This window comes from Cervus elaphus, chromosome 13 (assembly GCF_910594005.1).
Source record: "Cervus elaphus chromosome 13, mCerEla1.1, whole genome shotgun sequence".
Lineage (NCBI taxonomy): Eukaryota > Metazoa > Chordata > Mammalia > Artiodactyla > Cervidae > Cervus > Cervus elaphus.
The window spans coordinates 60,217,173-60,244,134 of NC_057827.1; the positions used below are offsets into that span (position 1 = coordinate 60,217,173).

A 26,962-nucleotide genomic window follows, 5' to 3' on the forward strand; every position below is an offset into this window, starting at 1 on the left:
ATATTTTCATCTTGCAAAACGGAAACTCTATACCCATCAAACAATAATGCTCATTTCTCCCTCCTCTTAACTCTGGAGAATACCATTTCACTTTCTGTTTCTATGACTTTGACTCCTATAGATACCTCATATAAGTGGAATCATACAATATTTGTTCTTTTATGACCAGCTTATTTCACTTAGCATAATGTCTTCGTGCTCAAATGCTTGGTTGCATCCAACTCTCTGTGATCCCGTGGACTGTAGCCTGCCAGGCTCCTCTATCCGTGGGATTTCCCAGGCCAGAATACTGGAGTGGGTTGGCATTTCCTGCTCTAAGGGATCTTCTCCACTTATGGATCAAACCCGTGTCTACAGATCAAATCCATTGGCAGGTGGATTCTTTACCACTAGTGCCATTTGGGAAGCCTGGCATAATGTCCTCAAGGTCCATTCATATTGTATCATGTATCAGAATTTCCTTCCTTTATAAGAGTGAATAATATTCCATTGTATATATTTGCTACATTTTGTCTATCTGTTCATCTGTTAATGAACACTTGGGCTGCCATACCTAGCTCTCTTTAACTCGCATATTATAGAAATTTCTTGCTCCGAAAAATTTGACTTCCCCCAGCCACCAGTATTTGTATCCAAATATATTGATGTAAGGGCTTCCCAGGTGGTGCAGTGGTAAAGAATTCTTCTGTCAATGCAGGAGACACAAGAAATGCAGGTTCAACCCCTGAATTGAGAAGATCCCCTGGAGTAGGAAATGGCAACCCATTCCAGTATTCTCGCCTGGGAAATCCCATGGACAGAGAGAGGAGCCTGGTGGGCTACAGTCCATGGGGTCACAGAGAGTCAGACACGACTGAGCACACACACACATATTGACGTGAACCCCTTATTATTCTCTGCTAATTAAGTACTGTTACTGAGCAAAATGAGCATGGGTTGGAATTACTAGGTGATTGAGACAATCACAGGAATTAAAGCAGAGGTGAGAAAGCGAGCCTAGGAAGTTTAACAATGTTTTAAAGATTTTTTTTCCATATTTATTTTAAGCTAATGAAAATGTTTCAGAAAACAGCTGATCTAAATGCCCTTTAACCATTATGCCAATAACCATTATGGAGGCAGTGCCTTTGCTCCCCCGGGTTCAGCACAGGGCCTGGGACCAGCAGGTGCTCACCTCTCTTTGTTGAACTAAGAGGGACTTCACATCCCCAAAGGGCTGCTCATCCGGCTGCTTGTCATGTTTGTTTCAGGAGCCCACAGACAGCCTTGAGGATAGCCTCCTTTCTTCCAGACCAGAGTTTATCATAGGCCCTGAAGGTGAGGAGGAGGAGAATCCAGCGAACAAGCATGAGGAGAACCCTGGCAACTGCACCGAGCCCATGGAACATGCTGGTAGGTGGACTGTGGCTTATTGGGAGTGATGGGCACATCCCACCCCATCTGCACTAACTTTTACGACCTGGGTTGCTTAGACTACTCTAGACTTGGGCAAGTTCAGACTGGTACATGGCACATGAACCATTTCTGTCAACATTATGAAGTGAACAGATCCAGGGCGTGCTTCTAGTAGACCAGAAGTCCCTGAGCATGTTTCTGGTAATAGGAGCTTGTGAGCGACAAAAACCCACCTTGTTAGTGAAGGCAGCATTTCCACATTGAGTCGTGTTCAGTGAATCGTGTTCTCTATGGAGAAGTAGCTGTGAGCTAAGGTTGGAAGGCCAGACTCTGGGAGATAGTGAAGAACAGGGAAGCCTGGCGTGCTACAGTCCATGGGGTCACAAAGAGTCAGACACGCCTGAGCGACTGGGCAACAGCCACGTGGAGGGTGCCAGCACTCTTGAGAGTTACTCAGGTCATTTGGCCAAAGCACAGTGCTTTTGGAGAGGGGTGGCAAAGCTGCGCCCCAGGGCTCTGGCTGGGACCTTGCATGGGCTCACCGTGAGCAGCTGTCCAAGTCATACTCTGAAGCTACTTGGCTGGCTCTGCCCACAGCTGGGAGGAGGGATGCCCTCATTCTAGTTTGCTTATAGGCTCTGTGTAGGCTAATTGGGAGCAGCCAGATGGCAGGAACAGGCCCCCTTGAAATCATCTCCAGCTCGTGAAACTTGAAGGGGTTTCAGGAATTTAGGGTGTGATCTCACGTGCCTCTGGCAAAGCCTGGTTTCTGGATCTGCACTGTGGCACTCTCTGAATTTGTATCTTCCTGCTTTCACAATCCTGAACTGTAGGTATAGCTGGCCCCTAAGCGACCGGTTCCCCAGAACCAAAGTTTGGGAAGCACGGGCTTTCCATCACCCCTTCAGGGAACAGCAAACATTATTAAATGACTGTTTTGTGGGGCTCCTTTTCAGCTCATGGGACATCTGATCAGACCAGGGTAACTACATTGTTAGTACAATTAGTACAAAGTGCTTGGCTGGAACTCACTGCTTCAGCATGAATTGTATAAATAGTTAGTTGAGGGTGAATATATTGACTTCCTGGGTGGCTAAAGTGGTGGAGAATCCGCCTGCTAATGCACGAGACGTGGGCTTGATCCCTGGGTCGGAAAGATCCCCTGGAGGATGAAATGGTAACCCACCCCAGTATTCTTGCTTGGAGAACCCCATGAACAGAGGAGCCTGGCAGGCTGTAGTCCGTGGGGTTCCAAAGAGTCACACACGACTGGCACACACACACACAAACTAAAATGTTGACTCACACTGTTTAGAACCATTGACACTTAGAAGAGGGAACACCTGAGATCACCTACTTCATCGGTTCTGTGTGTACTAGAGGTTGTAATCTCTGTGTTTTCTTTTGACCATTCTTAATTGGGGTGGCCGTTGGTGAGAAGATATGGGCAAGGATGAGAAGACCCAGGCTCCCCACCCTGTTTCAACCAGGGTGCTCTGTCTTGTGCTATTTCATATGTTGGAGTTCTAAGTAAGATTCTCTTTCAACAAAGGATTTCATGGAAAGAGATTTGAAACCTGCCGATCTAGGTCAGCCTTCCCACTTTGTGGATGAGGAAAGTGCATCCAGGATGGTGACGAGCATCTTGCTTGTGGTCATGTAGCTCATATTGTTCATTCCTGATTTATACTTTATGCTTAACATGATTCCAAAATGTAATGGAGCATCAGGGTCATTTGAGGAGTTGAAGCACAAACACAGTGATATGAGCTCCACCTGCTCACCCTTGATCCTGGGTATACCTGTGGTGGGAGACTGGAAATTGGAAACCCAAATACTGTGCAACTAGTTAGTGGCAGGGATGAGACTAAAATCCACCTCTCTGGGTTTACTTAGATTTACTAATTATTTGCCAAGGCTGAGGTCCAAGGCCATGTTTCTATCAGAAATTAATGCCTAAGGAAAGCATGGATTTCACTTATTATTTTTTTTTCTCTGAAAGCTACTTGGTGGATTTAGTCTTTTTTAAAAAATTAATTAATTTATTTTAATTGGAGGGTAATTGCTTTACAATATTGTGGTGGTTTTTGCCATACATTGACATGAATCAGCCATGGGTATTCACATGTCCCACCATCCTGAGCCCCCCTCCCGCCTCCCTCCCCACCCCATCCCTCTGGGTGTCCCAGAGCACCAGCTTTGAGTGCATCAAACTTGTACTGGTCATCTATTTTACATATGGTAATATTCATGTTTCAATGCTATTCTCTCATTTCTTCCCACCCTTGCCTTCTTCCACGTAGGCTAAAATTCTGTTCTTTACATCTGTATCTCTTCTGCTGTGTTGCTATAGGGTTGTCGTTACCATCTTTCTAAGTTCCATATATGTGCATTAATATACTGTATTGGTGTTTCTCTTTCTGACTTATTTCACTCTGTATAATAGGCTCTGGTTTCATCCACCTCATTAGAACTGACTCAAATGTGTTCTTTTTTTTTAATAGCTGAGTAATATCCCATTGTGTATATGTACCACAACTTCCTTATCCATTTGTTTGCCGGTGGACATCTAGGTTGCTTCCATGTCCTAACTGTTGTAAACAGTGCTGCGATGAACTTTGGAGTACATATGTCTCTTTCAATTCTGGTTTTCTCGTTGTATATGTCCAGCAGTGGGATTCCTGGGTAGTATGGCAGTTCTGTTTCTATTTCCAGTTTTTAAGGAATCTCCACACTGTTCTCCATAGTGGCTATTCTAGTTTGCATTCCCACCAACAGTGTAAGAAGGTTCCCTTTTCTGCATACCCTCTCCAGCATTTATTGTTTGTAGACTTTGTGATGGCAGCCATTCTGACCAGCATGAGATGGTACTTCATTGTGGTTTTGATTTGCATTTCTCTGATAATGAATGATGTTGAGCATCTTTTCATGTGTTTGTTAGCCATCTGTATGTCTTATTTGGAGAAATGTCTGTTTAGTTCTTTGGCCCATTTTTTGATTGGGTCGTTTATTTTTCTGGAATTGAGCTACAGGAGCTGCTTATATATTTTGGAGATTAATTCTTTGTCAATTGCTTCATTTGCTATTATTTTCTCTCATTCTGAAGGCTGCCTTTTCACCTTACTTATAGTTTCCTTTGTTGTGCAAAAGCTTTTAAGTTTAATTAGGTCCCACTTGTTTATTTTTGTTTGTATTTCCATTACTCTGGGAGGTAAGTCATAGAGGATCTTGCTGTGATTTATGTCAGAGAGTATTCTGCCTATGTTTTCCTCTAAGAGTTTAATAGTTTCTGGTCTTACATTTAGATCTTTAATCCATTTTGAGTTTATTTTTGTGTATGGTGTTAGAAAGTGTTCTAGTTTCATTCTTTTACAGGTGGTTGACCAGTTTTCCCAGTACCACTTGCTAAAGACATTGTCTTTTCTTCATTGTATATTTTTGCCTCCTTTGTCAAAGATAAGGTGTCCATAGGTGTGGATTTATCTCTGTGCTTTCTATTCTGTTCCATTGATCCATATTTCTGTCTTTGTGCCAGTACTATCTTGATGACGGTAGCTTTGTAGTACAGTCTGAAGTCAGGCAGGTTGATGGATTTCACTTATGATCTAATAACCTGTACTCTTTCTCTGTAAATAGATTTTTTTTTTAACCCAACATAGCGCACAAATCAATTAACTGCCATTTGAACAATGGTTAAAATTAAGCAATTGATTTTTATAAATTACAGTTCCCTTGTGCTTAATAGTTTGTAAGCTCCACTTACCTAAACATTTGCTCTGTTCATCTCCCCCAAACACTACTTCAGGCTCTGGTCATGATTTCTGGTCTATTTTTCCTCTCTTCCTCTCTGCTGTTTGCAGGACACAGTTATAACTTGTCTCCTCAGGGAGGAATTGTTTTCCAAGACCAGCCTTCCCTGCTCAGCAGCAGGGAATCTGGTCCTGCTTCTGCTTTGTGGGTCTTTGGGCGGGGTTCTTGAGCTCTTCTGTTAGAGATTATAAAGACACTATTGATATATGTGTTTAGTGGTTTCCTCCTCTTTCTAGAGTATTTCCTGTTTCCTGTTTTGTGGCCTGGCACCTATTTCTTACAGTAGTCAGATATGTCCTCCATTAAAAATATTAAAAAAAAAAACCTTTATGTTAGACAAAGATGGTTTGACTCCCAGTGTCTCTGATCCTAGGAATTGCCAAAACATATAATAGTGATTTGAAAACAGTTTATACCAGTTCCTATATTTGAGAATTAAGTTGTGAATTCTTTTCTCTAGCATGCCTCATTTACAATATTACCTTCCTCAAGCCACCCCCTCCACCCCCAACTATAGAGGCAAAGGTCTTTTTAGAGATCTTCACAAGAAGATAAAACCATGAATAGTTCTGACTTAAATATGCTTAAGTCTTTAAAAGTATCCTTTTAAAGTATCCTTTCTTGTTTTGCAAGAACAAATCCTGTGCATGTGTGAAAATGGTACATGTGTAAATCCTTAGGTGTTAATACAACTTGCATATGTCTCTTTGAAAGAGAAAAAGAAAGTAAAAGTATTAGTTGCTCAATCGCTCAGTCATGTCTGACTCTTTCTGACCCCAAGGACTGTAGCCCATCAGGTCCTCTGTCCATGAAATTCTCCAGGAAGAATACTGGAATGGGTAGCCATTCCCTTCTCCAGGGGATCTTCCTGACCCAGGAATCAAACCCTGCCTGCATTGCAAGCAGATTCTTTACCATCTGAGCTACCAGGGAAGCCCACATCTCTCTTTAATACCTGCATTTCCTGGTGGCTCAGTGGTAAAGAATCTCCCTCCAATGCAGGAGACCTGGGTTTGATCCCTGGGTTGGGAAGATTCCCTGGAGAAGGAAATGGCAATCCACCCTAGTATTCTTGCCTGGGAAATTCCATGGACAGAGGAGCCTGGCGGGCTACAGTCCATGGGGTCATAAAGGGTCAAAGAATCAGACATGACTGAACAATTAACACTTTCACACTATACTATCTCCCTTTCAAATAGGAAAGCAAACCTAGCCAAGCCTTAGGCCCCTCCAGGTATCAGCGGAACTAGGTGCCCACAGGATCATAGGGCTGGGCTGGGGTTGCTTTGGGGAATGAAAGATGCCTGAATACACAGTGGAAGTTGGAAGCTGAGGATCTTAAATCTAGCTTTCCTGCACTTGAATTATGAAAAGTATATATGCTTACTTGGAGAGCAAAGAAACACATTACATGAATACTTTTTAGTATATTCTATTTCTATATTTACTCCTCTTCATTTTATGGTCTTGATAATTCATGAATGATGGGGAAAAGATTTGTGCTAACTTGTGTATAATTATTTCTTCCTAGCAATAAAGAATGATACTGAAAGAAAATTTTGCTACCAGCAGCTTCCAGTAACATTGAGACTAATATACACCATTTTCCAGGTATAGTTTTTGAGATGTTTGAATATTTTATTTGGTAGTATTGCCATTTGCAATAACTCAGTAAACATGTGATTCTTTGCATAGGAAATGGCTAAGTTTGAAGAGCCAGACATTCTTTTTAACATGCTCAATTGCCTGAAGATCCTCTGTCTACATGGAGAGTGTTTGTACATTGCTAGAAAAGATCATCCTCAATTTTTAGCCTATATTCAGGATCATATGTTGATTGCAAGGTATGTCTTCCTAATAGTGTTTTTGTCTGTTTCTATTTTAGATTTCATCTGTGAAAATCAGTGTTAGAATAAGACTTACCAAATCATTGAGTTATTTCCCTTAGTCAGGACAGACTAATTTGCCTATAGGAACTATTTTCATTTCTTTTATATAGTTTAATTTTTTAAGTATACCAATATGAGCAATAGTAATTTGCTAGATACTGTAGAAGTAGAAAAGGCAAAATAAGGATTACTTTATGCCTTTTAATTATTAGATGACTTAAGAATATAGTCTATGCTAGAAAAATGTCAATTGGTATAAGTTAATAGATAACCAAGTACAGCTGAGTAAGACTCAACATCTTACTTGAAGTAGAACTGCTAGTAAGCATCTAAATCTCTCCAAATATTGTTAGAAAAGTTATTTTTTAGAGATTGCTGAAACATTTTGAGAAAAATAATAAAATATTGTCCTAAATTTACTAATGATTTTCTTCCTGACAACCTTAAAATAACTGTTACAGTGTCCTTGGAAATAAGTCAAAAAATTTATTCTCATTTATATGTAAGCAAATGAGATAACTAAAAAACAAAAGTTTGGTTCAGGTTAACTTGGCTTCCCAGGTGGCTCAGTGGTAAAGAATCCACCTGCCAGTGCAGGAGATGCAGGCTGGATCCCTGGATCGAGAAGATCCCCTGGAGAAGGAAATGGCAGCCCACTCCAGTATTTCTGCCTGGAGAATCTCATGGGCAGAGGAAGCTGGAGGGCTATAGTCCAGAGGGTCGCACAGAGTCAGGCACGACTTAAGTGACTTACAATGGAAAGCGAGGCTGGAGGTTGGGATGCAAGAGTGAAAGGCCTTTGAAGATAGAGGCTTTGTTGTTGTTTAAAGTCACGTCTGACTCTTTTGCAACCCCATGAACTGTAGCCTGCCAGGCTTCTTTGTCTATGGGATTTCCCGGGCAAGAATATTCCAGTGGGTTGCCATTTCCTTCTCCAGGGGATCTTCCTGCATTGTGTCTCCTGCATTGATAGGTGGATTCTTTACTACTGATCCACCAGGGAAGCCCAATGTTTATGCTTGTTGATCTAATTATAATAATATAGACATGTCACGGTGGCTCAAGTGGTAAAGAATCTGCCTGTAATGTGGGAGACTGAGTTCAATCCCTGAGCTGGGAAGAAGGGAATGGCAACCTGCTCCAGTGTTCTTGCCTGGAGAATCCCCATGGAGCGAGGAGCCTGGCAGGTTACAGTGCATTGGGTTGCAAAGAGTTGGACATGACTGAGTGATGCACTACTACTACTACTTACTTAGTGGTATTTGGAGATCTGTGGAAGATTTTGAAACAATGAAGAGGATCAGAGTTGTACTTTCACAGCATGAGTATGAAGAAAAGAGGCGTCCCTGGTAGCTCAGCTTGTAAGGAATCTCCCTGTGATGCAGGAGACCCTGGTTTGACTTCTGGGTCAGGAAGGTCCCCTTGAGAAGGGACAGGCCATTCTTGGGCTTCCCTGGTGGCTCAGACAGTCAAGAATCCACCTGCAATGCAGGAGATCTGGGTTCGATCCCTGGGTTGGGATGTTCCCCTGGAGGAGGGCATGGCAACCCACTACAGTATTCTTGCCTGGAGAATCCCATGGACAGAGGAGCCTGGTGGACTACAGTTCGTGGGGATCACAAAGAGTCAGATGTGACTGAGTGACTAAGCACAGCACAGAACATGAAGAAAAGAGATCACGGGGAACCATCCACATTTGAGGGTATGCAAAGGGCTTGCAAAGGCTTTGGGAATGTTAAGATATAATACAGAACTTCCTTCTGAAAAGTTTGTTTGAAGAGGAGGGAACGATCAGATACTTACAGGGGAAAAGAAGTGGATGTCAAGTGTTTTTTGAGTAAAGAAGTTTGAAACATTTATGGTCCATAGAAAGGAGTAGAGGAAAGGGAGTAGTTGGTGGAGCCAACTCCTGGAAGGCAGGCACGTGTGATCAAGAACAAGGCTGAGGGGAAAGAGGAGGGATGCCTTTTCCTTTTAAAGGAGATGCATTTGTAGGAAAAGGATAAATGTCAAGGGGATCATAACAAGTAACTGGAACCTTAAGAATAGTAGATGCTGACATCTTCATCTGAGAGGGAGGGGGATAGAGATTGAGTTGGGAGCTTGAAGAATATGGAAAAAAGTATGAAACAGGTTATGTGAGGGAAGCAGTAAGGCATCAACAAGAAATCATCAAAGAAGCACTAGCCTCCGGGCCTTACTGAGGTTAGCTGGCACCTAACTGTGATGGGCCAGGCATGTAGGAATTTGTGGGTTTTTTCCACCAGTACTCTGGGGCCTGGAAGTGGATAAAAGTAGGCAATGGGTTTATTCAGGAGTGGGGATTAGTGTTTTGATTATGGTGGAAGATCAGAGCAATGAGGAATTCCAGAGGGACAAAATGGTTGACTCTGGGATCCCGTCTAAAACTGGAGACAAGCGAAGCCAAAAGAGGTTTGACATTTGGGGGAAGAGTATAGAAGAGAGGGAAAAATAGCCTAAGTCAGGATCAGAGGTGGGAACTGAGTGTTCTCAGCCTTCCAGAGGGGAGGTCAGTGGCTCATCCAATAGAGTAAGATAAAGGCCACTGTGACTGAGGAAGAGGTGGACCTGTGAGACCATGGCTGGATTCACTAGAGACATTGGCGGAGGCTTGGATCAGGAGGAAGACTAGCAGGGACCACATTCAGCAGGGAAGGGAGAGGGGACAGGGCCTTGTAAATAGATGGCATGGGTTTCAAAAGAAAGAGCTTGGTAAGACAAGGCCTGGAGGAATCCATGGGAAGCAAGGATTGTGTGAAGCTAGTGAAGACTAGGGTGAAGACTCAGAGAGAGGTTAAGGGGAAATTGTGTTGCCAGCAAGATGTCAGCTTTCAGCTAAGGTGGAGGGGGAAGTATTCTAGTTTCCTAAGCTGCCCTAAGAAATGACCACAAACTGAGTGGCTTAAAACAACAGAAATTTATATTCTTCCTTGGAAGAATATTGTTCAAAAATGTTGTTTTGATTCTGATATTAATTTTAGAGCCAAATAGGAAACAAAGCAAAATAAACCAAAGTGAAAACAAACAAAAGCCATAGTTTAGATAATTGAATAAAAATTTTGAAAATTTTACTACTAAAAATATACATTCAGAATTATTCTGGCATATATTGATAGGGACTTAGCTTTAACTTGCTAAGATGCGTTTTTGAGCAGTATTGGTCTGATTTTAGGAACGGCAAGTACTCCTAAGATGTTACCAGGGATACATTTCCCTTTCTGTTTGTTTTCTCTCTCTCTTCCCCCACCCCTTTCTCCCTCCCAGCCCAGTGCTTAGCCTAGTTTCTTCTTCTCAGCAGGCTGCCCCTGTGAGGTCAGCAGGCTGCTGCTGTGAGGCCAGCAGCTCTAGAGCCATATCTCACTTCATTCTTGAGATTTCAGAATACAGACCAAAGCCTGGAAAAGGATGCTAGCTTTCCCATGCTTGGTCACATGCCCACCCCTGGACTAGTCACTCTGTTCATTACATTGAAGTATTCTGATCAGTCTGGGCTTTGTGTTCACTCTTAGGATAGAGAAGATGGGGCAACTTGATTAACAACCCTGCCAGCTGGTGCAGAGGCTGTTCTTAATAGAAAAGAGTTGTCTGCTAGAATAAGAATAAAAGGATGCTAGGCAAACAAAACCAATAAAATTCTCCAGATGTTCACTATAAGAGCATTTAAAAAAATCATTTATCACCCCATCATCTTAACATAACTAATATCAGTTATTATTTAACATTTATTATTGTCCATTTATGTACCTGGATTTATAATATACAGTTTAAAACTTTATGTTAAAATGCAATATTAACTGGTAGCGTTTTTCTGTGTTCTTACATAAAAATAATTTCTTAAAAAAAAATTAACATAGGAAAGGGCTTCCCTGGCAGTTCAATGATTAAGACTCCACCTTCCAATGAGGGGGCTGAGGGTTTGATCCCTGGTCGGGGAACTAAGGTCCTACATGCTATAGAATGCAGCCAAACATTTAAAAAGAATTAACATAGAAAAAGAGCATAGAAACAGTGTATCAGAGGATTATAGCCTTGTGATTGAGCATCCCTACCAGCCATCTGTTAACGACACTTCCCGTAAATTAAGATAATAAGATTTATTTCTAGAAAGTTTGTTGTAACTGTAACCACTTTGCTTTTTCTTGATTCCCCAGCCTGTGGAGAGTCGTCAAATCTGAATTCTCCCAGCTGTCTTCATTGGCAGTTCCTCTCCTTCTTCACGCTTTGTCACTTCCTCATGGTGCTGACATCTTTTGGACAATCATAAATGGCAATTTCAACAGCAAAGACTGGAAGATGAGGTTTGAAGCAGGTACCTCTGTATTAGCTTAAAAATTCTCTCTGGTTCACAAGGTAAACCAGATGTCCAGTCATGGTATCTCTTTCTAGCCCTTCCTTTTCCTCCTTTCTTTTTAGAAAGTGTTGTCCTGCTTGCTATTGTTCTTTGTTGGCTCTACTTAATTGAGCTTCCTTGATAATAGAATTTTTCAGAATGATCCTTAGGTAGGTTGACCCTGTCTAGGTTAGTCTAAGATAGTCCCAGTGTACGCTTGTTGTCCAGAAGTGCTTATTAATTGTACCCTTGTTTACTCTCAAAGGGGTCCTGGTGTGAATGGTAGTCAGCCTAATAGGTTACTTGCAATGGAGCACCTGGAAATGTTTGCTTAAAATGCAGACTACTGGGCCCCATCTTAGACCTTCTGCATCAGAATTTTAGGAGGTGAGGCCAGAAATCTATATTTCTAACAAGTTCTCTCCAGGTAATTCAGTGAAGTTTGAGAAGCTCTGCTGTTGTACTCTGGCCGTTGGAACATCAGGGACCAAGTCTGCAGTGATGCGTGTGATTCCTAGTGCTTAGAATGGCAGGTCCCTAGAGGAACATGGTATGGAGTGGACATGGGTGTGTCTTAGTCTGTGTCTGCTGGCCTCACCGTCACGCGAATCTGCTGGTGCTCCCACTCTCAAGGGGCAGCAAGCGGGGTTGGCTCACCACAGTGTGCCTGATCAGAATGGTTCAGTATATTTTAGTGTCTCAGAAATTCTGCAGAGAAATGGAAGTTCCATCAGGTGAGTTAATTACTATACCTTGAGTTTAGTTCCCTAACATCTGGTCACCTCAAGGAGTTCTTGCTTTTAATGTCCTATGAATCCCAGGGCTGGTTCATTTATGTGACAGCACGTGATGTTGTATGAAATTAGAGTAAAACTTTCTAGCAAAAGACTACATGGTATTGACAACATTTTATAGACATTTGAATACAAATAAAGCAGATAATTATCTGATTATGTTGCTTTTCTACTGAAAGAAATTTTAATAGGTCTTTAGATGCCTAGAGAATAAAGTTCAGAGTCCTTAAACTGACATTCAAAGATTCCCATGGTCTAACTGCAAGTGTTTGCAGCCTTATTTCTCGCTTTTCTTTCTATATATACCATTGCTATTTCTCCATAGCTTTTTGCTTTTCTTCATCCATGTGTTGACCATTCTGTGCTCTCCATCTGAAGTCCTGTTCCATTCAAGTTCAGTTCAGTTCAGTCACTCAGTCGTGTCTGACTCTTTGTGACCCGATGGACTGTAGCATGCCTGGCTCCTCTGTGTATCACCAATTCCTGGAGCTTGCTCAAACTTGTGTCCATCGAGTCGGTGACGCCATCCAACCATCTCATCCTCTGTCATCCCCTTTTCTTCCTGCCTTCAATCTTTCCCAGCACCATGGTCATTTCTAATGAATCTGTCTTCCGTTCAAGGTCCCATTCAAATGCCAACTCCATTTCATGAGTCTTCAAATGCCCCCATTGAGTTTCACTTTCTCTATTCATTCAGTGAGAAGTCATTTCTTTATCCTCTAATCTCCCTTAGCATTTTATTTCTACCTCATTAATGGCAGTTCCAGCCTTTTATATTACATTTCAGTTATAACTGTACTTGTGTTATCTATTTTAGTTGACTTGACTTTGAAGTCAAGATCTGAGAATCATTAGTCTACTTGAGAAACCATAACAGAACACCATAGACTGGGTGGCTTAAACAACAGAAATTTATTTCTCATCATTCTGGAGGCTGGGAAGTTCAAGATCAAGGCTCCAGCTTATTGGGTCCCTTTGTGAGGGCTCTGTCCCTGTCTTGCAGATGACCACCTTCTTGCTGTATCTTTACATGCTAGAGAGAGAGAGAACTCTGGTCTCCCTTCTTCTTATTATGAGTTCACCAGTCCCATGATAGGGAGCCCACCCTCATGATGTCATCTAAACCTAATTACCTCCCAAGGTCCCACCTCCAAATGCCATTACATTGGGAATTAAGGCTCCAACATATCAATTTTTGGAGGGGACACAAACATTCAGTCCGAAACAGTTCATTTTCCCATTTACTTCCATCTCCCCCAGGTACTTCGAATGATCTCTTTTGTTGTTGCTCTTCAGTTGCTCAGTCATGTCTGACTCTTTGCAACCCCATGGACTGCAGCATGCCAGGCTTCCCTGTCCTTCACTCTTTCCCAGAGTTTGCTCAAACTCATATCCATTGAATCGGTATTGCCATCCAACCATCTCATCCTCTGTTGTCCTCTTCTCCTCCTGCCTTCAAGTTTTCCAGCATTAGTCTTTTCTAATGAGTTGGCTCTTTGCGTCAGGTGGCCAAAGTATTGGAGCTTCAGCTTCAGCATCAGTCCTTCCAATGAATATTCAAGACTGATTTCCTTTAGGCTTGACTGGTTTGTTTTCCTTGTGGTCCAAGGGACTCTTCAAGAGTTTTCTCCAACACCACAGTTTGAAAGCATCAATTCTTTGGCTCTCAGCCTTCTTTATGGTCCAGCTCTCACATCTGTACATGACTACTGGAAAAACCATAGCTTTGGCCATGTGGACCTTTGTCTACAAAGTAATGTCTTTTTTTTTTATATGTAAAATATTTATAGTTATATTTTATATAACAAAAGCAGAATGATCTCTTAGTTTTATATATATATATAATAAATGAATTTGTGAATTTATTGAATAAATACTATGTGTACTAGGTACTATGGGACTAAAAAAATAGTATATGAACAGATTCCTGCTCTTAAGAAGCTCCTAATTTAGTTGTTGTGACAAAATATATACATGTAAGAGGTTAAGAAACTATAAAGGTACAAATATAATTCAAGATCACAACAGGAAATATATCATATAGCTATATATGAACACACAAATGCCATAGGTAAATGAGTTGTAATTTTGCAGGTATTCATGGGATGGAAAGGACATTCTAGAAAGTCAGAGTGACTTTACAGAATAGTAGAATTTCAGCAGCAAACTTTTTAAGGATTAGAGTGTCAATAAGTGGAAAAGAATAGAAGGAATGTTCTCTCTAGGCTGCTGGAACAGCTTAAACAAAGACCTGAAATGTCTTTGCATGGAACTATATTGCTTTACTAGCTACTATAACTTTTATAAAGCTATGTTTAAAGAGTGGCTGGAATAATTCAACATAGATTTGCAGAATAATTATAACTTTATCAAGTAAGGGTGCATCTATTTCATGGAAGAAATATGTAGCTTCTGAAGCCCCAGGAAGAGTGGTTGTCATATCACTTCATGACATGCTAAGAACCTAGAGCTAGCCCTGGCGGGCACATCCCACCTCCCTTTGTGGTCTGCAGAGCCTCTGTAGAACATGCCTGCAGAATCTCTGTAGAATGGATAAAGAAATGAACATGGAGGCATTTTGAAGAGTTTGAAATATGATTGGAAGTTAAACAAAAGTAGAGACCATCAAAGAAAAAACACCCAGAACTAAATCAAGGCTGCCTGGCAGAAAACTACTGCACTGAGTAGAAATGCTCTCTGCCATACAGATAAACAGAACACTCAAGAAGGGTGGCATTGAAATTTCCTCTTGGTATTTAAGATCAGTGTGAGGGCACCCAGAACTAACTTTTTCCTCTGTGGGTTCATTTCTCAGACTGTCTAAACAAATGTCATTTTTGGTTGTTATGTGCCTTTGATATTGCAGTGGAAAAAGTGGCTGTAATTTGTAGATTTCTGGATATTCACTCAGTGACCAAAAACCACCTACTGAAATACTCCCTGGCACACGCCTTCTGCTGCTTCCTGACAGCTGTGGAGGACGTCAACCCAGCTGTGGCTACGAGGGCGGGTCTCCTGCTTGACACCATAAAGAGGCCAGCGCTGCAGGTGATGTTCCTGCCCTGTGATGTGCATTGTCTGCTCCGCAAATGGTGCCCTGCTCTACTGTACCAGCTCACTGAGTCATTGGTCACATGACACCCACAAAATGCTGCTGCTGCTGATAACACCAGAAATTTTTTTGTGTGCTTAGAGAAGGACTTTGAGAGATATTTACTCATTGGTGACAACTTTACTTCTTAATCTAATATCAATACAACGTCATAATAACAACTTTATTCCATCCTTGTATAGCACATTATCCTTTCTTAAGTGATATCCTGCATTTTTCCCTTTGATTCTTATAAACCCCTGTGATAACTGATAGGTAGACTAGTCATTATCATGGCTATTGAATCCAGGGAATGAAGCTGAGGTCACTGTCCTGGATAACTGTAGACTTCTTGATTGTCATGAGGCTTTGCAGCTTAACATTTCACATTTTGTGTGCTAACAATGTATGCACTGTGTATTTTTCCACATTCTGTACTATTAAAAGTTTCAGTGCTGTATTCCTGCATGTCCCTCTCTGAATTCTCAAAGAACATGTATCTAAGGAAGTCTTTACTAATCTCAGCTTCTGATTTCAGCACTGGAAATTTTAAAATTGGGAACAACATCCCGGAACCATAACCTATTAACAGACCTCTTGTTTTGTATGTTGATTCTTTTTTTTCAGTTTTTGTCCCCATGCTGCTATCATTTCTGCCAGATGCAGTGTTGTATAATTTTTTGTATGTGGCAGACTTTTAAACTAGGCTGATTTATTTTCTACCATTCAACTAACTCCAGGGTGAGAAGAAGTGAAAAGTGAAAGTATTAGTCGCTCAGTCATGTCTGACTTTTTGCAATCCCATGAACTGCAGATTGCTAGGTTCCTCTGTCCATGGGGTTTTCCAGACAAGAATACTGAAGTGGGTTGCCATTTCCTTCTCCAGGGAGTCTTCCTGGTCCAGGGATGGAACCCAGGTCTCCTGCATTGCAGGCAGACTCTTTACCACCTGAACTACCAGGGAAGCCCCAGGATGGGAAGTCCTTGTCATTAAAGCTAGATGCTAAGAGAAATCAGATGAATAATAATATAGATCAGAGCAAAATAAGAGAACATTTTGTTGAAACAAAATGCCACAAATTAATGTCAGAGAGACATGAAATATGAGACCTGGAGAGAATTGTTTATCCTATTTGGCACCTTTGTTTTATGCTTGAAGAAATGAAGTCTCAGAGAGATAATGTGACTTCTCAAAGAACACAGAGTAAATTCAGAAGAGAACCAAGTTTAGATCCTCCAAAGTCCTGTTCTGTTGTTTTTCCACATTCGCATATTGTTATTGTTAAAAGTAATGATAATGGGAAGAACCAAAATTTGTGAAACATGTATTGTATTTCCAGGGCAATGTATTAAATTGTTCCATCATGCATTACCTCATTTAATCCTCACAATAACCTCTTGTGTGTTCCAAATTTACAGATAGAGAAGTTGAGAGTTAGAAAAGTTAAGTAACTTTTTCAGAGTCACATGCCTAATAAGTGGAAGTGCATCTTCTTTTTGGTAGGAAAAAAAAGTGTGGGAGAGGAGTTTCTCCTAATCATTGAATATTCCTTTAATTTTGACTTAGAAATTTGAGCTACATGTATATTACTGATTTTTTCTGATACATTGTATATTAACCACTTAATCCATATACCCTCAAACCAATGTTCTTTTTTAATGCCTGTCGTGTCTATTAAGAGAATCATACTTCCAAAACTACATTTTAGAATACACATAGATAGTAGACAGTGAAAGTTGCTCATAGTATTGAGTATTTGGAGTAAGTGGTTATTATACAATGTATCAGAAAAATCAGTAATATACATGTAGCTCAGATTTCTGAGTCAAAATTCAAGAGATATTCAATGATTAGGAGAAATGTCTCTCCCACATTTTCCACCTACCGAAAGTCCAATCCAAGAAGATTTCAATTGAATCATTCTCCGTTATAAGTATGTATTGAGGAGTATGTGTTGTCTTATTTCACTTTGCTTGGTGTGTGTACATCTGACTTTTTTTAAACCTCTTCTCCAGGGTCTGTGTCTTTGTCTTGACTTCCAGTTTGATACTGTGGTTAAAGATCGACCCACAATACTGAGCAAGCTTTTACTCTTGCATTTTCTCAAGCAAGATATTCCTGCTTTGAGCTGGGAGTTCTTTGTCAACAGATTTGAAACGCTTTCTTTGGAAGCTCAGCTACATTTGGATTGTAACAAAGAATTTCCTTTTCCTACAAGTAAGCAAAACAAAGATCTTGCTTTGAAAGTCAGTTCCTATTCTTGTGCTTGCTGGATAAGCTGGATTCTCTGCGTGTTGTTTCATTTCCCGTTATGGAAACTACCTTGACTTCACAGACTCAGTTCAAATGTTTATTGAATATCTACTGTGGTGGTCTGCAGGTTAACTATTTTCTGGCATTTCAACATTAAAATTCTCATTTATTTGAGGACCAATGAGAACCATTTGTGACTCTGTGTTCCTTAAATATTATTCAAAATTTATGTTTGTGAGCAACTTTGTGAGATTTATTTGCACTTTTTAAATTTACACTTCCTTGCTTAATAATTAGTTACCTGCAGCTCTAAATAGATGGAGGAAAGACTTTGGTCACTCGATTATTTATCCAGTGATAACAAAATTAGGTAATTTAACCTTACAGTTTAAACAGAAAAATGATAAGTGATAGTTGAAACAGGTAATAGTTACATTTTTTAAAATATAAATCTTATCATAGAGGGAGACAGATGAATGAGAAGTGTATCCATGGAAATGATTTTTAATATTGAAAATACACACAGATGGATTATTTCAGACTAGTTGTACATAACTTAGCTAGTTAAGGAAAATGATCACCTCTAATTCCTTTTGCAAAGCTATCACTGCTGTGAGGACCAATGTCGCTAACCTCAGTGATGCTGCGTTGTGGAAGATCAAGAGGGCTCGTTTTGCAAGGAACCGCCAGAAAAGCGTGCGTTCCCTCCGAGACAGCGTGAAAGGACCCGCGGAATCCAAGAGGGCGCTCTCCCTCCCCGAGACCCTAACCTCCAAAATCCGTTGAGTATCTTCTTCCATCCTCCCTTTAAATCTGTTTGATGTCTTTCTGAGGCTGACCTGTCTTGTTGAATGTTCACAGAGAGTAATGTACGTAGCAAACCGAGCTCCTTCAGGTTCCCTAGAGGGTCCTCCCAGGTGTATCAGTGCCCTGGATGGCTTTTCCCAACTGCTGGTGAAACAAAGCCCTGATCCAGCAGTGGGTTGTTTTGAGACGTAGAAGGCAGCATATCCACTGATGCATGGCATGAAATTCAGAAGAAGCATTTGTTCCTAAGTCCTAGAATATGGAGGTTTCCACCACTAGTATCGTAACCTAAGAGTTTCCTGGATGAAACTCCGACAAGACCCATGACAACTAAGAGGGGAGAGTGGAAATTTGGAATGCATGACAAAGGCAGCCAGCAGACTCCCAGAAAACCAATAATAATGGTGTTTTCAAAAAAAGAAAAAGTAAGGCTGAGGAGAAGTTGAATTTCTGCCCAACTTCACCAGATAATTTATAAATAAAGACAAACATTATTGCCATCTAAAAAAAAAAAGAAGAACATATATTATTGTTTTCCAAAGGTCTTTCCTTATACAGCAGTTTTAAAGAAGACAAAAAATTATCAAATAACTAGATGAACGTAAGCAATGGCTTACGAATGACAATTAAAAACATAACTGTCATCGTATTAGTGAATGAGTGCATTAAATATAGTGCTAACTTATAACATTTATGAAATGATTTAATTTTTAAATAACTGTCGTGAAGTTAATAACATCATAAAGCATATTTTTTTATCCTGTCAGAAGCTGAAATGTTCGCTTTTTCATTGGCATTTCTTAGAAGACAGCTTTATGTGACATAACCATTTTTAATCATAAATATGATTTTATTTTGTTTATTGCATTTTCTCTATTTTATGACAAGCTATGGAAATGTGGTATTTTGAATTTTGGAAGAGTCATTGAAAGCCCTTTAAGCAATCAATAACTCAGCTTTTCAGGGATCAAAGATAAATAAGAGATGGCCATTTAAGAATAACCTCTAGCAGTATCAGGACCAGGTGAAACTGCATCAGATCCTAGAAAGCAGTACTTAAATAAATTACAATTTCTATATAAATTTCCCAGCTCTTTTATTTAACTAATCAGTTTGGGACCTAAAGTTTATTTTGATATTTCTTGTTCATTGATTCACATGACAATTTTGAAGGATAAGAATTGAAGTCACATTGAAGGATGTTCTTTAGATTCAAAGAAAACCACAAAACTTTTGGGACATAAACCTCTTGTCTGTGATGTTAATTACAAATAAGAAAGCAAAACTTACTCCTGCTATCCAATGCAGTTAGAGCTGAGTATGTTTTCTAGGCTCAAGTTGTTTTTAATGCTTATTTAAATAGAGTTGTTGTTGATTTTTAAGCTGTGAGGTTGACCAGGCATGAGCAGTCTGCTCCAGCTCTCGGTGGGACACCCGAACAAACGCCAGGTGGGTACTTCTGACGTTGAAGGGCTGTGTGCAAGTGTCTATCACAGGTGGACAAGGTAAAGAATGAGGTGTCTCTAACTGGACCTGAGTGATGTAATTACGATTGGAAAGCTCTAAGGGTTTCACCCCAGATGCTCAAGTGTTTGAGTCCCTGACATGGCAATTCTTTCCATTTTCAAATTGGCAGACGACTTTTAAACCTGTTAACTTATGGTCCAGTAAGAAGCATCCTGTTACCCAAGTGTGCACTTTTTCCCCCGAGAGCCAGTATGAATAGAATGATGCATAGCACTTATATTTGTATGTGTTTTTACACATAGAAATATTACTTTCATATATATCTGCTCTAGGAAAAACATTTCATTTACATTTTAAAAGGTTATATATTTAAGCCACCATCATTCACTCATCCTCTTAGCCATTTCTGATTCTTTGCAACTCTCACATGCATTTCTGTCTCTCAGAGAAAGGAGGATTTCCATTCTTTAGAGGATCATATTCAGCTTGGTAGAGTGTAACTATCCTTTGATATTTTGATAGATTAGTTTATCATGAAGTATCTTTAGGGTGGAAGGGATGCTGGCAAATCTGCTACAGACCGAATGTTATCTACACACTTGATGCTGTGCTTGTTGGGAAAATTGTGGAGATTCTGAGTACCTGCCTATTTGTCCAAAACAAACCTGGTTAACTACCACCTATGTATCATGCTATACAATGTCTGGTTTTTCATCTAAGAGTAGTTTTAAAATAAACTTTTCAGAATGGTACTGATACTCTCAGAAGGAAAATTTCAAGTAAGGAGACATTCAAGAATGTGTTCTAAAGGGACTTCCCTGGTGATCGATCTAGTGGTTAAGAAACCATCTGCCAATGCAGGGGACATGGGTTTGATCTCTGGTCTGGGAAGATCCCACGCGTGGCGGCGGGGTAGTGCAGCCTGTCTGCTGCAACCCCTGAAGCCTGTGCATTCTAGAGCCGGGGCTAACAGCATGAGGAGCCCCCACAACGAGAAGCCTGCATGTCACAGTGAAGAGCAGCCCCGCTCACTGCAACTAGAGAAAGTCCATGCCTAGCAATGAAGCCCCATCACAGCCAATAAATAAATAAGTAAATAAATTTATTAAAAAAATAATCTGCTAGAAAGAGAACCAGTGAGGGGTGGGAGGGGAGGAGAAGAGAGAGAGCCCCTAATATTAGGAATGCAAACGGCAGATGTTCGTCAAAGTGTATTTTCTCTTTTAAAACTGATGAGATTAAAGGGACAGCAGAAACCTCGCAGAGTCCCTCTACATTGTTTTTTTGTTTTGTTTTGGGCTGTGCTGGGTCTTCATTGCAGCGCATGGGCTGTTCGTTGTGGAGCGCGGGCTTTAGAGCGCACAGGCTCTTTAGCTGAGGCACTCCAGCTCACTTGCCCCATAACACGTGGGATCTTATTTCCCTGACCATGAATCGAACCCTCATCCCCTGCATTGGAAGGCAAATTCTTAACCACTGGACCCCCAGGGAAGTCCCCCCTCTCTCTACTTTGTTTTAAGCATCACTCAGGCCTCAACTGTGCTGAGTTTTTTTTTTTTTTTTAAAGAATAAAAATAAGAATTTCTGACCCTTTGTGTCATTAAAAATATGAAAATCATCCATTTCCTCTTCAGTTAAGTCTTTTTGAGATCGGTTCTTAGGCCATTTCATAAATTGTCTTTATCTCACCATATCTTTTTGTCTTAAGGCTTAGTTGAAAAGTTAGTCTTTATTATTACCCATTTAAACAATCCTATCATAGGAGTCCTCTCACATGTCTTTGGAAAAACATATCCATATGTATCTTGAAGTTAAGAAAAGCTGTTAGGTGTCTAATTGTCCCACCAAAAGTGACCAGATGGAAAAAGAGCAAATAACAGCATTGTTTAAATTAAATAAAAAGCTGAAGCTTCTGAAGAGGTAATTACATGATACCACCATAAGCAAAACTTGCTTAGATTTGGAAACAGATGGCTCAGCTTATAAGGCAATTTCAAACTAGTTTTTCATTTTTTCATTATTATTTACTGAACACTGAGTGTTTTACCTTGGAAGCAAAGACACGCCAGGATAATCATAAGATTGCACAGGGTGATTTAAGATAGTAATTAAATAGAAACCAAAGGCCTTGCTGTTTAAGGAACATACTTTTGTTTGGAACAAGTAATGAGCTCCTCTATGCAAAACCTCTTATTGATTAGGCCCGAAATAAGGCAGATGTCCTTTAATTATGCAGCAAGACTTAATTTTAGTTGATGTTTAAGTCAAAACTTTGGACTGGATATACAGTTTATGACTCTCTGATCTTAGCCTTTATATATTGCCCATAGCAAATTTTGCAACAGAAACATGCTTGTAGAGAGGGCAAACTCTGCAAGGCTACCAAAGAGTTGCGTTACTCTGTGACTTTTTTTTTTTTTTTGAATTAATAATCTGGTTTTTTTTTACATTTTATTTTTAATTGGAGGATAATTGCTTTACAAATTTGTGTTGGTTTCTGCCGTACAATAACATGAGTCAGTCATAAGTATATATAAATATATTTATCTCAAAGACCTCTGTGCATATAAGTAAAATTCATAGACTGTCATAGCTGAAATATTAGAGCTGTGTTAGCATTCTCATTTTCCAGAAGAGGGAAACTGAGGCTTCCAGAAAGGAACAAGTTTCACAAGCTTGTTGATGACTGATCTGGATCTCAAGCCCATATGTCTCGATCTGTCTCGCAAGACATGTATGGTAGTGCTAGCAGGAGCTCAGTACCTTTATTTAATCCTAACTGATGAAATACACAATTTCACTTGCTAATCGGAAGTTGGTATAATTATAAATTATATATAAGCTGTTTTTGCACTGATGCTGTGAGAACCAGGAATTCTTTGTTTTTGGTGATTCAGAACACCTTTTGAATAGTAATTGAATATAATTCAACAGTTACCGTAGGTTATAATTGGACAATACTGAAATAGTATCAACCTCATGGGAAATTTAATTATATTTCGTTCTCATCCCTTGGAATGAGTAATTAAATAATAGTAGGTATACAATGTTAATAATAAAAACAGCAACAACATTTATATATGTAGAGTACCTCTTTATAAAGAGTGTTTTTAATGCAAATTATCTAATTTCAATTTCACAACAATTCTGCATATACATAAAGTATTTTTTTTCCATTGATTTTTATTAGTTGGAGGCTAATTACTTTACAACATTGTAGTGGTTTTTGTCATACATTGACATGAATCAGCCATGGATGAGGAGTACATAAAGTATTTTTTTCCACTTTATATACAGACAGGAAAACTGAGGTCATGAGGGGCTAAGTAATTCTGCTTGCCTGATTTGCTCAAGGTCACAGGTAACTAATTAGAGACTTGAGTCCAGGAGACTTGATCTGCTTTCCTTTCCACTACAGCTACCTCTCAATGAGTTCATCTAAGGTATTCCTGTCCTAGGGTACGCGAGGACACCAGTCTTGTCAGGGAGCTGACCTGGGCATTCAGGCCCGCTACAGTGTGACATAAGCCCATGGATGCCCAGACCAAAGGATCTTCCTGAATAAGATTCACAAATTGGTCTGAAGAGCCAATCTAATCCCTAAAGGGATATGGATACTTTCAATTCTACTCCAACCTAAAGAGAAATCTTAGGATCTCTTGGTCTGAATTTATATCAACAAGAGAATGTTCTTAATACTGGGTATCATAGGTAAAACTCTCTTGTATTCCTGCCTCCCTCTTAGTGTTCAGCTTAAAATTCCAACTAACTTCTCTTGAGGGTCTTTCTTTTTTTCTAGAGGTGGTTAACAGTTAATGTTTTCACTAACTTGCAAAATTGGGATCTTCCCAACCCACGGATCAAACCTGGGTCTCTCGCATTAGAATTTAATTGTTTACATAGGAATGCCCTTGTCTGAAATGATAGTTTTGGAAATGAGAGTTTCTGTTGAACAAAGAATTATTGGGCACCTGCTGTACTAGGAGGAATGTAAAGATACATCAGAAATGTTTATACTCTCCACTTGCTTATAGTCAAGTAAGAGAGATAAAGTATGAACATAAGTGAACTCTCATCTCCAGAGAAAGTGATGGTAGAATGGGTTCATTCATGTCAACTGCAGTGGGAGGAGAGCTGGACGCAACAGGGAGGGTCTCGTGGACAGGTGACTTCTCAGCCAGGCTGAGACAGGTGGGTAGGAGGTAAGTCACGATAGACGTGGGGTAGGAAGAGACAAAGGCAGAGATGGGGAGTGTATGAGGCTTTGCAGTCAGCATCCGGCCCCATCTTTCCAGCCCTTCTGTGGCTCTGCGCACACACAACAGAACTGCTGTGAACGAAGGCTCAAGTTGAATTAATGAGCTAGGGAGATCAGTGAGGTAGTGTAGTTAGAACTACCAACATAATGCGGACTCATTTATAGTGCTCGATTATTGGTTTCTCTGGACCAAATGCAGAGTAAACTCACGGAAACCTCCTTCCACTACCTAATTGTCACTTGTTGGAGGTGTCAGTGAGTTGACTTACACAGAGGAATGGTCTCTATTTCTCTACCTACTTTCTTGCTGTTTGGGGACTTCATCCATTTTTCTCCCACGTAGAAAAGATCTGAAATACTTACTTAAATTCAGGGCACTTAAACATTTACAAGTAATGAACATCTACTATATGCCAATCACTGCCCCCTGTTCTGAGAGAGGTATAAAATTTGAATAAGACGTAGCACTTGCCTTCAAGGAGTCTTTATTCTCCCCTCCTTTCTTGTTTTTAGAGATTTTAGGGATCACAGTTGCTGAGAGGAGGGTGGGCATATTAATAAGAAGGGCTCCTGGGGGCCACATTCATGGGATAAAATTGGGGGTGGGGGTGGAGGGCCACCTTGCAAGGTGAATAGAGCACCATGAGAGAAGGCAGCAAGGTACAAAAGGCTGGCTCCATTCTGAGATCCAGAAGCAGCCCAGTGTTTATGTAAGGATGCTGAGCTTCTGGGATGGAGCAGTAGGAGATGTCTGGAAAAGCAGATCCTGATCCTGCCTGGTTTCAGATCTTCTGAGTAAATAAAATTGTATTCTACTGTGGCATTTCAATCAGTGTGCCATTCTGTGGACAGATCGTGATGGACCCAGTCCATGTTAAAGTTACGCTAGGAACAGTTCTGCCCCCATGACAATAAAGATGTTTACAGTTTTCTTTGAAAAAATGAGAAAATCAAATCTCTTAACATGTTCAATCTCTAAAGTTAAAACAGATATAAGAATTTTATAGACTAGAATTCAAAAGTAAATATGTTCATTGTCACAGTTTGGAGAAAATATTATAGGCATTTAGTTTTAAAATGGAAATTTTATATCCTTTATAGATAACTAAACCAGTTTAGTATAGATAACTCAACCAGTAATATTGTCTTTATCAATAAAGAATATTTCAGCTTTCCTAACCTCATTTTTCTTAGGGGTTTGATTAAGGTAACTTTTCTTAATGAAGAGTGGTGCCAATCACATTCTTACAGTCCTTTAAAAGAAAGACAATATACAAAGTACAGACTTTCAAAGCCCTCACTTGGAGAAGTGAATTATTGGAATTAAAAGATACTTTTTTTTTTTCACTTTATGAGAAAGGTTCCATTAACCAGTTCTGTTTTCAATACACTTAATGGTTTGTTAATGATCACTCATTACTCAGGGAAAGCAAAAAGCCACAACCTAAAAGCTAAGCACTGCAGATCAATGAAGATCAATCTAAAATGAAGATAGGGCCTTTGTGACATGATACTTAGTCACTGGGAAAATATGATTTGATTTGAAACGTTAAGGTGACACACTTTGAAAATGATTATCTATTTGCAGCGGGGCGAAGAGATTTGAAATATTTAAAGTTGAAGTCTGATGGTTTATTTTCTAGATTGAGGTGATAGAAGGAAATGGGGAGCCCATGTCCTAGCTGGGCCTTGTCTGGAGCTCCCTTTCTTCTGTTTGCGTTCTCTGGACTCTCAGGGCTGGACAACAAAGGTGCATTTCCTACTTGAATGCTCCTCAGTTCTATTTTAACTTTGGGGCTTTGGAGTCTAGCCAGTCTGGGCTTGGAGGTGGCCGAGCAGAACTGAGTGATAGCGTGCTCTCCTAAACCTTGCCCCCCAGAGCTAAGATGAATTGAGGAATGAAGCTATAGCATCATAACAGCCATTGCTTGCTGCTACAACGGCATTAAACCCTGCAGGGAACCTAGATTCTCATACTTGTCAGGTTTTTGGCCCAACTACTTGCCCAAAGCAATAACCTCCTTCTAGTTGTAAAGTAATAATACTCTGAAGAAAAAAAAAATCAAGATTAAATATTTTTCAATGCTGAAAGGATAGTTCTCTAAACTTCTTAAATGAGGATTTGGTCTGATCTTCTATTCCAAACATTTAATTATAATATACATCAGTGCTTTATATTTATGACCTTTCATGAAATAGGATGTTCCACATGAATTGATTTTTTTTTTTCTGGTGGCCCATGTGTGCCTAATAAATAATGATAATATTAACAACTTACTGACTATTCCTGCATGTGAAACAGCATCATAAACAAATCTTTAGGTTTTATTTGAGTAATTTTTGATAAAAAATGTCTATAAAGTACACTGCACATATTTATTCCTTCATGAACAGACTATGAGACAGAAAATGTTAATGTCCAAGGGTTGTAGTGAAGTTTGTTAGGTGATTTCCCCTGTATTAGATGTTCTTAGACTTGGTTGATTCTGTGACCTTTTCACTCATTGCCAAGATCCCATCTTAGGGTATCACTTTTGAGCAGATCAACATTCTTCTGATCGTCTGGGGAAGACTAGACAGCCAAGCACATAAACTGTACTATGTGTAGTTTCAAACTAGTAAATTTGGAATTTGACATTACCTTCATATCACTACCTCAGAGAAAGTGTTTAGGCTCTAGACAACTAATTTCTGTGGTCCCCAGAAAACATTCCTTCTATCTTGTTTCTCTTGGTTGATCCTGGAAGACAGATTAGTTGAGGAATTAAGGAATATGACTGGCTACCTAGCTCTTTGTTGTATTCTGCATGCTATAATTTAAATGGATAGAATCAAAGTTTGCTGTA

General features: G+C 39.9%; 1 protein-coding gene across 5 annotated transcripts in view; it reads left to right on the plus strand.

Annotated features, from left to right (window-relative positions):
* UNC79 (unc-79 homolog, NALCN channel complex subunit) overlaps positions 1-26,962 on the plus strand; it is a 267,633-nt gene that overhangs the window by 146,603 nt on the left and 94,068 nt on the right. For 3 of the 5 annotated variants that reach the window (XM_043922505.1, XM_043922506.1, XM_043922507.1), the window contains exons 20-27: positions 1,251-1,392; positions 6,737-6,816; positions 6,901-7,049; positions 11,267-11,424; positions 15,106-15,287; positions 17,347-17,548; positions 18,186-18,365; positions 19,775-19,840. In XM_043922505.1, the coding sequence (XP_043778440.1) occupies positions 1,251-1,392; positions 6,737-6,816; positions 6,901-7,049; positions 11,267-11,424; positions 15,106-15,287; positions 17,347-17,548; positions 18,186-18,365; positions 19,775-19,840 (1,159 nt within the window). The remainder of the gene's footprint in view (positions 1-1,250; positions 1,393-6,736; positions 6,817-6,900; positions 7,050-11,266; positions 11,425-15,105; positions 15,288-17,346; positions 17,549-18,185; positions 18,366-19,774; positions 19,841-26,962) is intronic. The other 2 variants (XM_043922504.1, XM_043922508.1) reach the window with 1 other exon arrangement.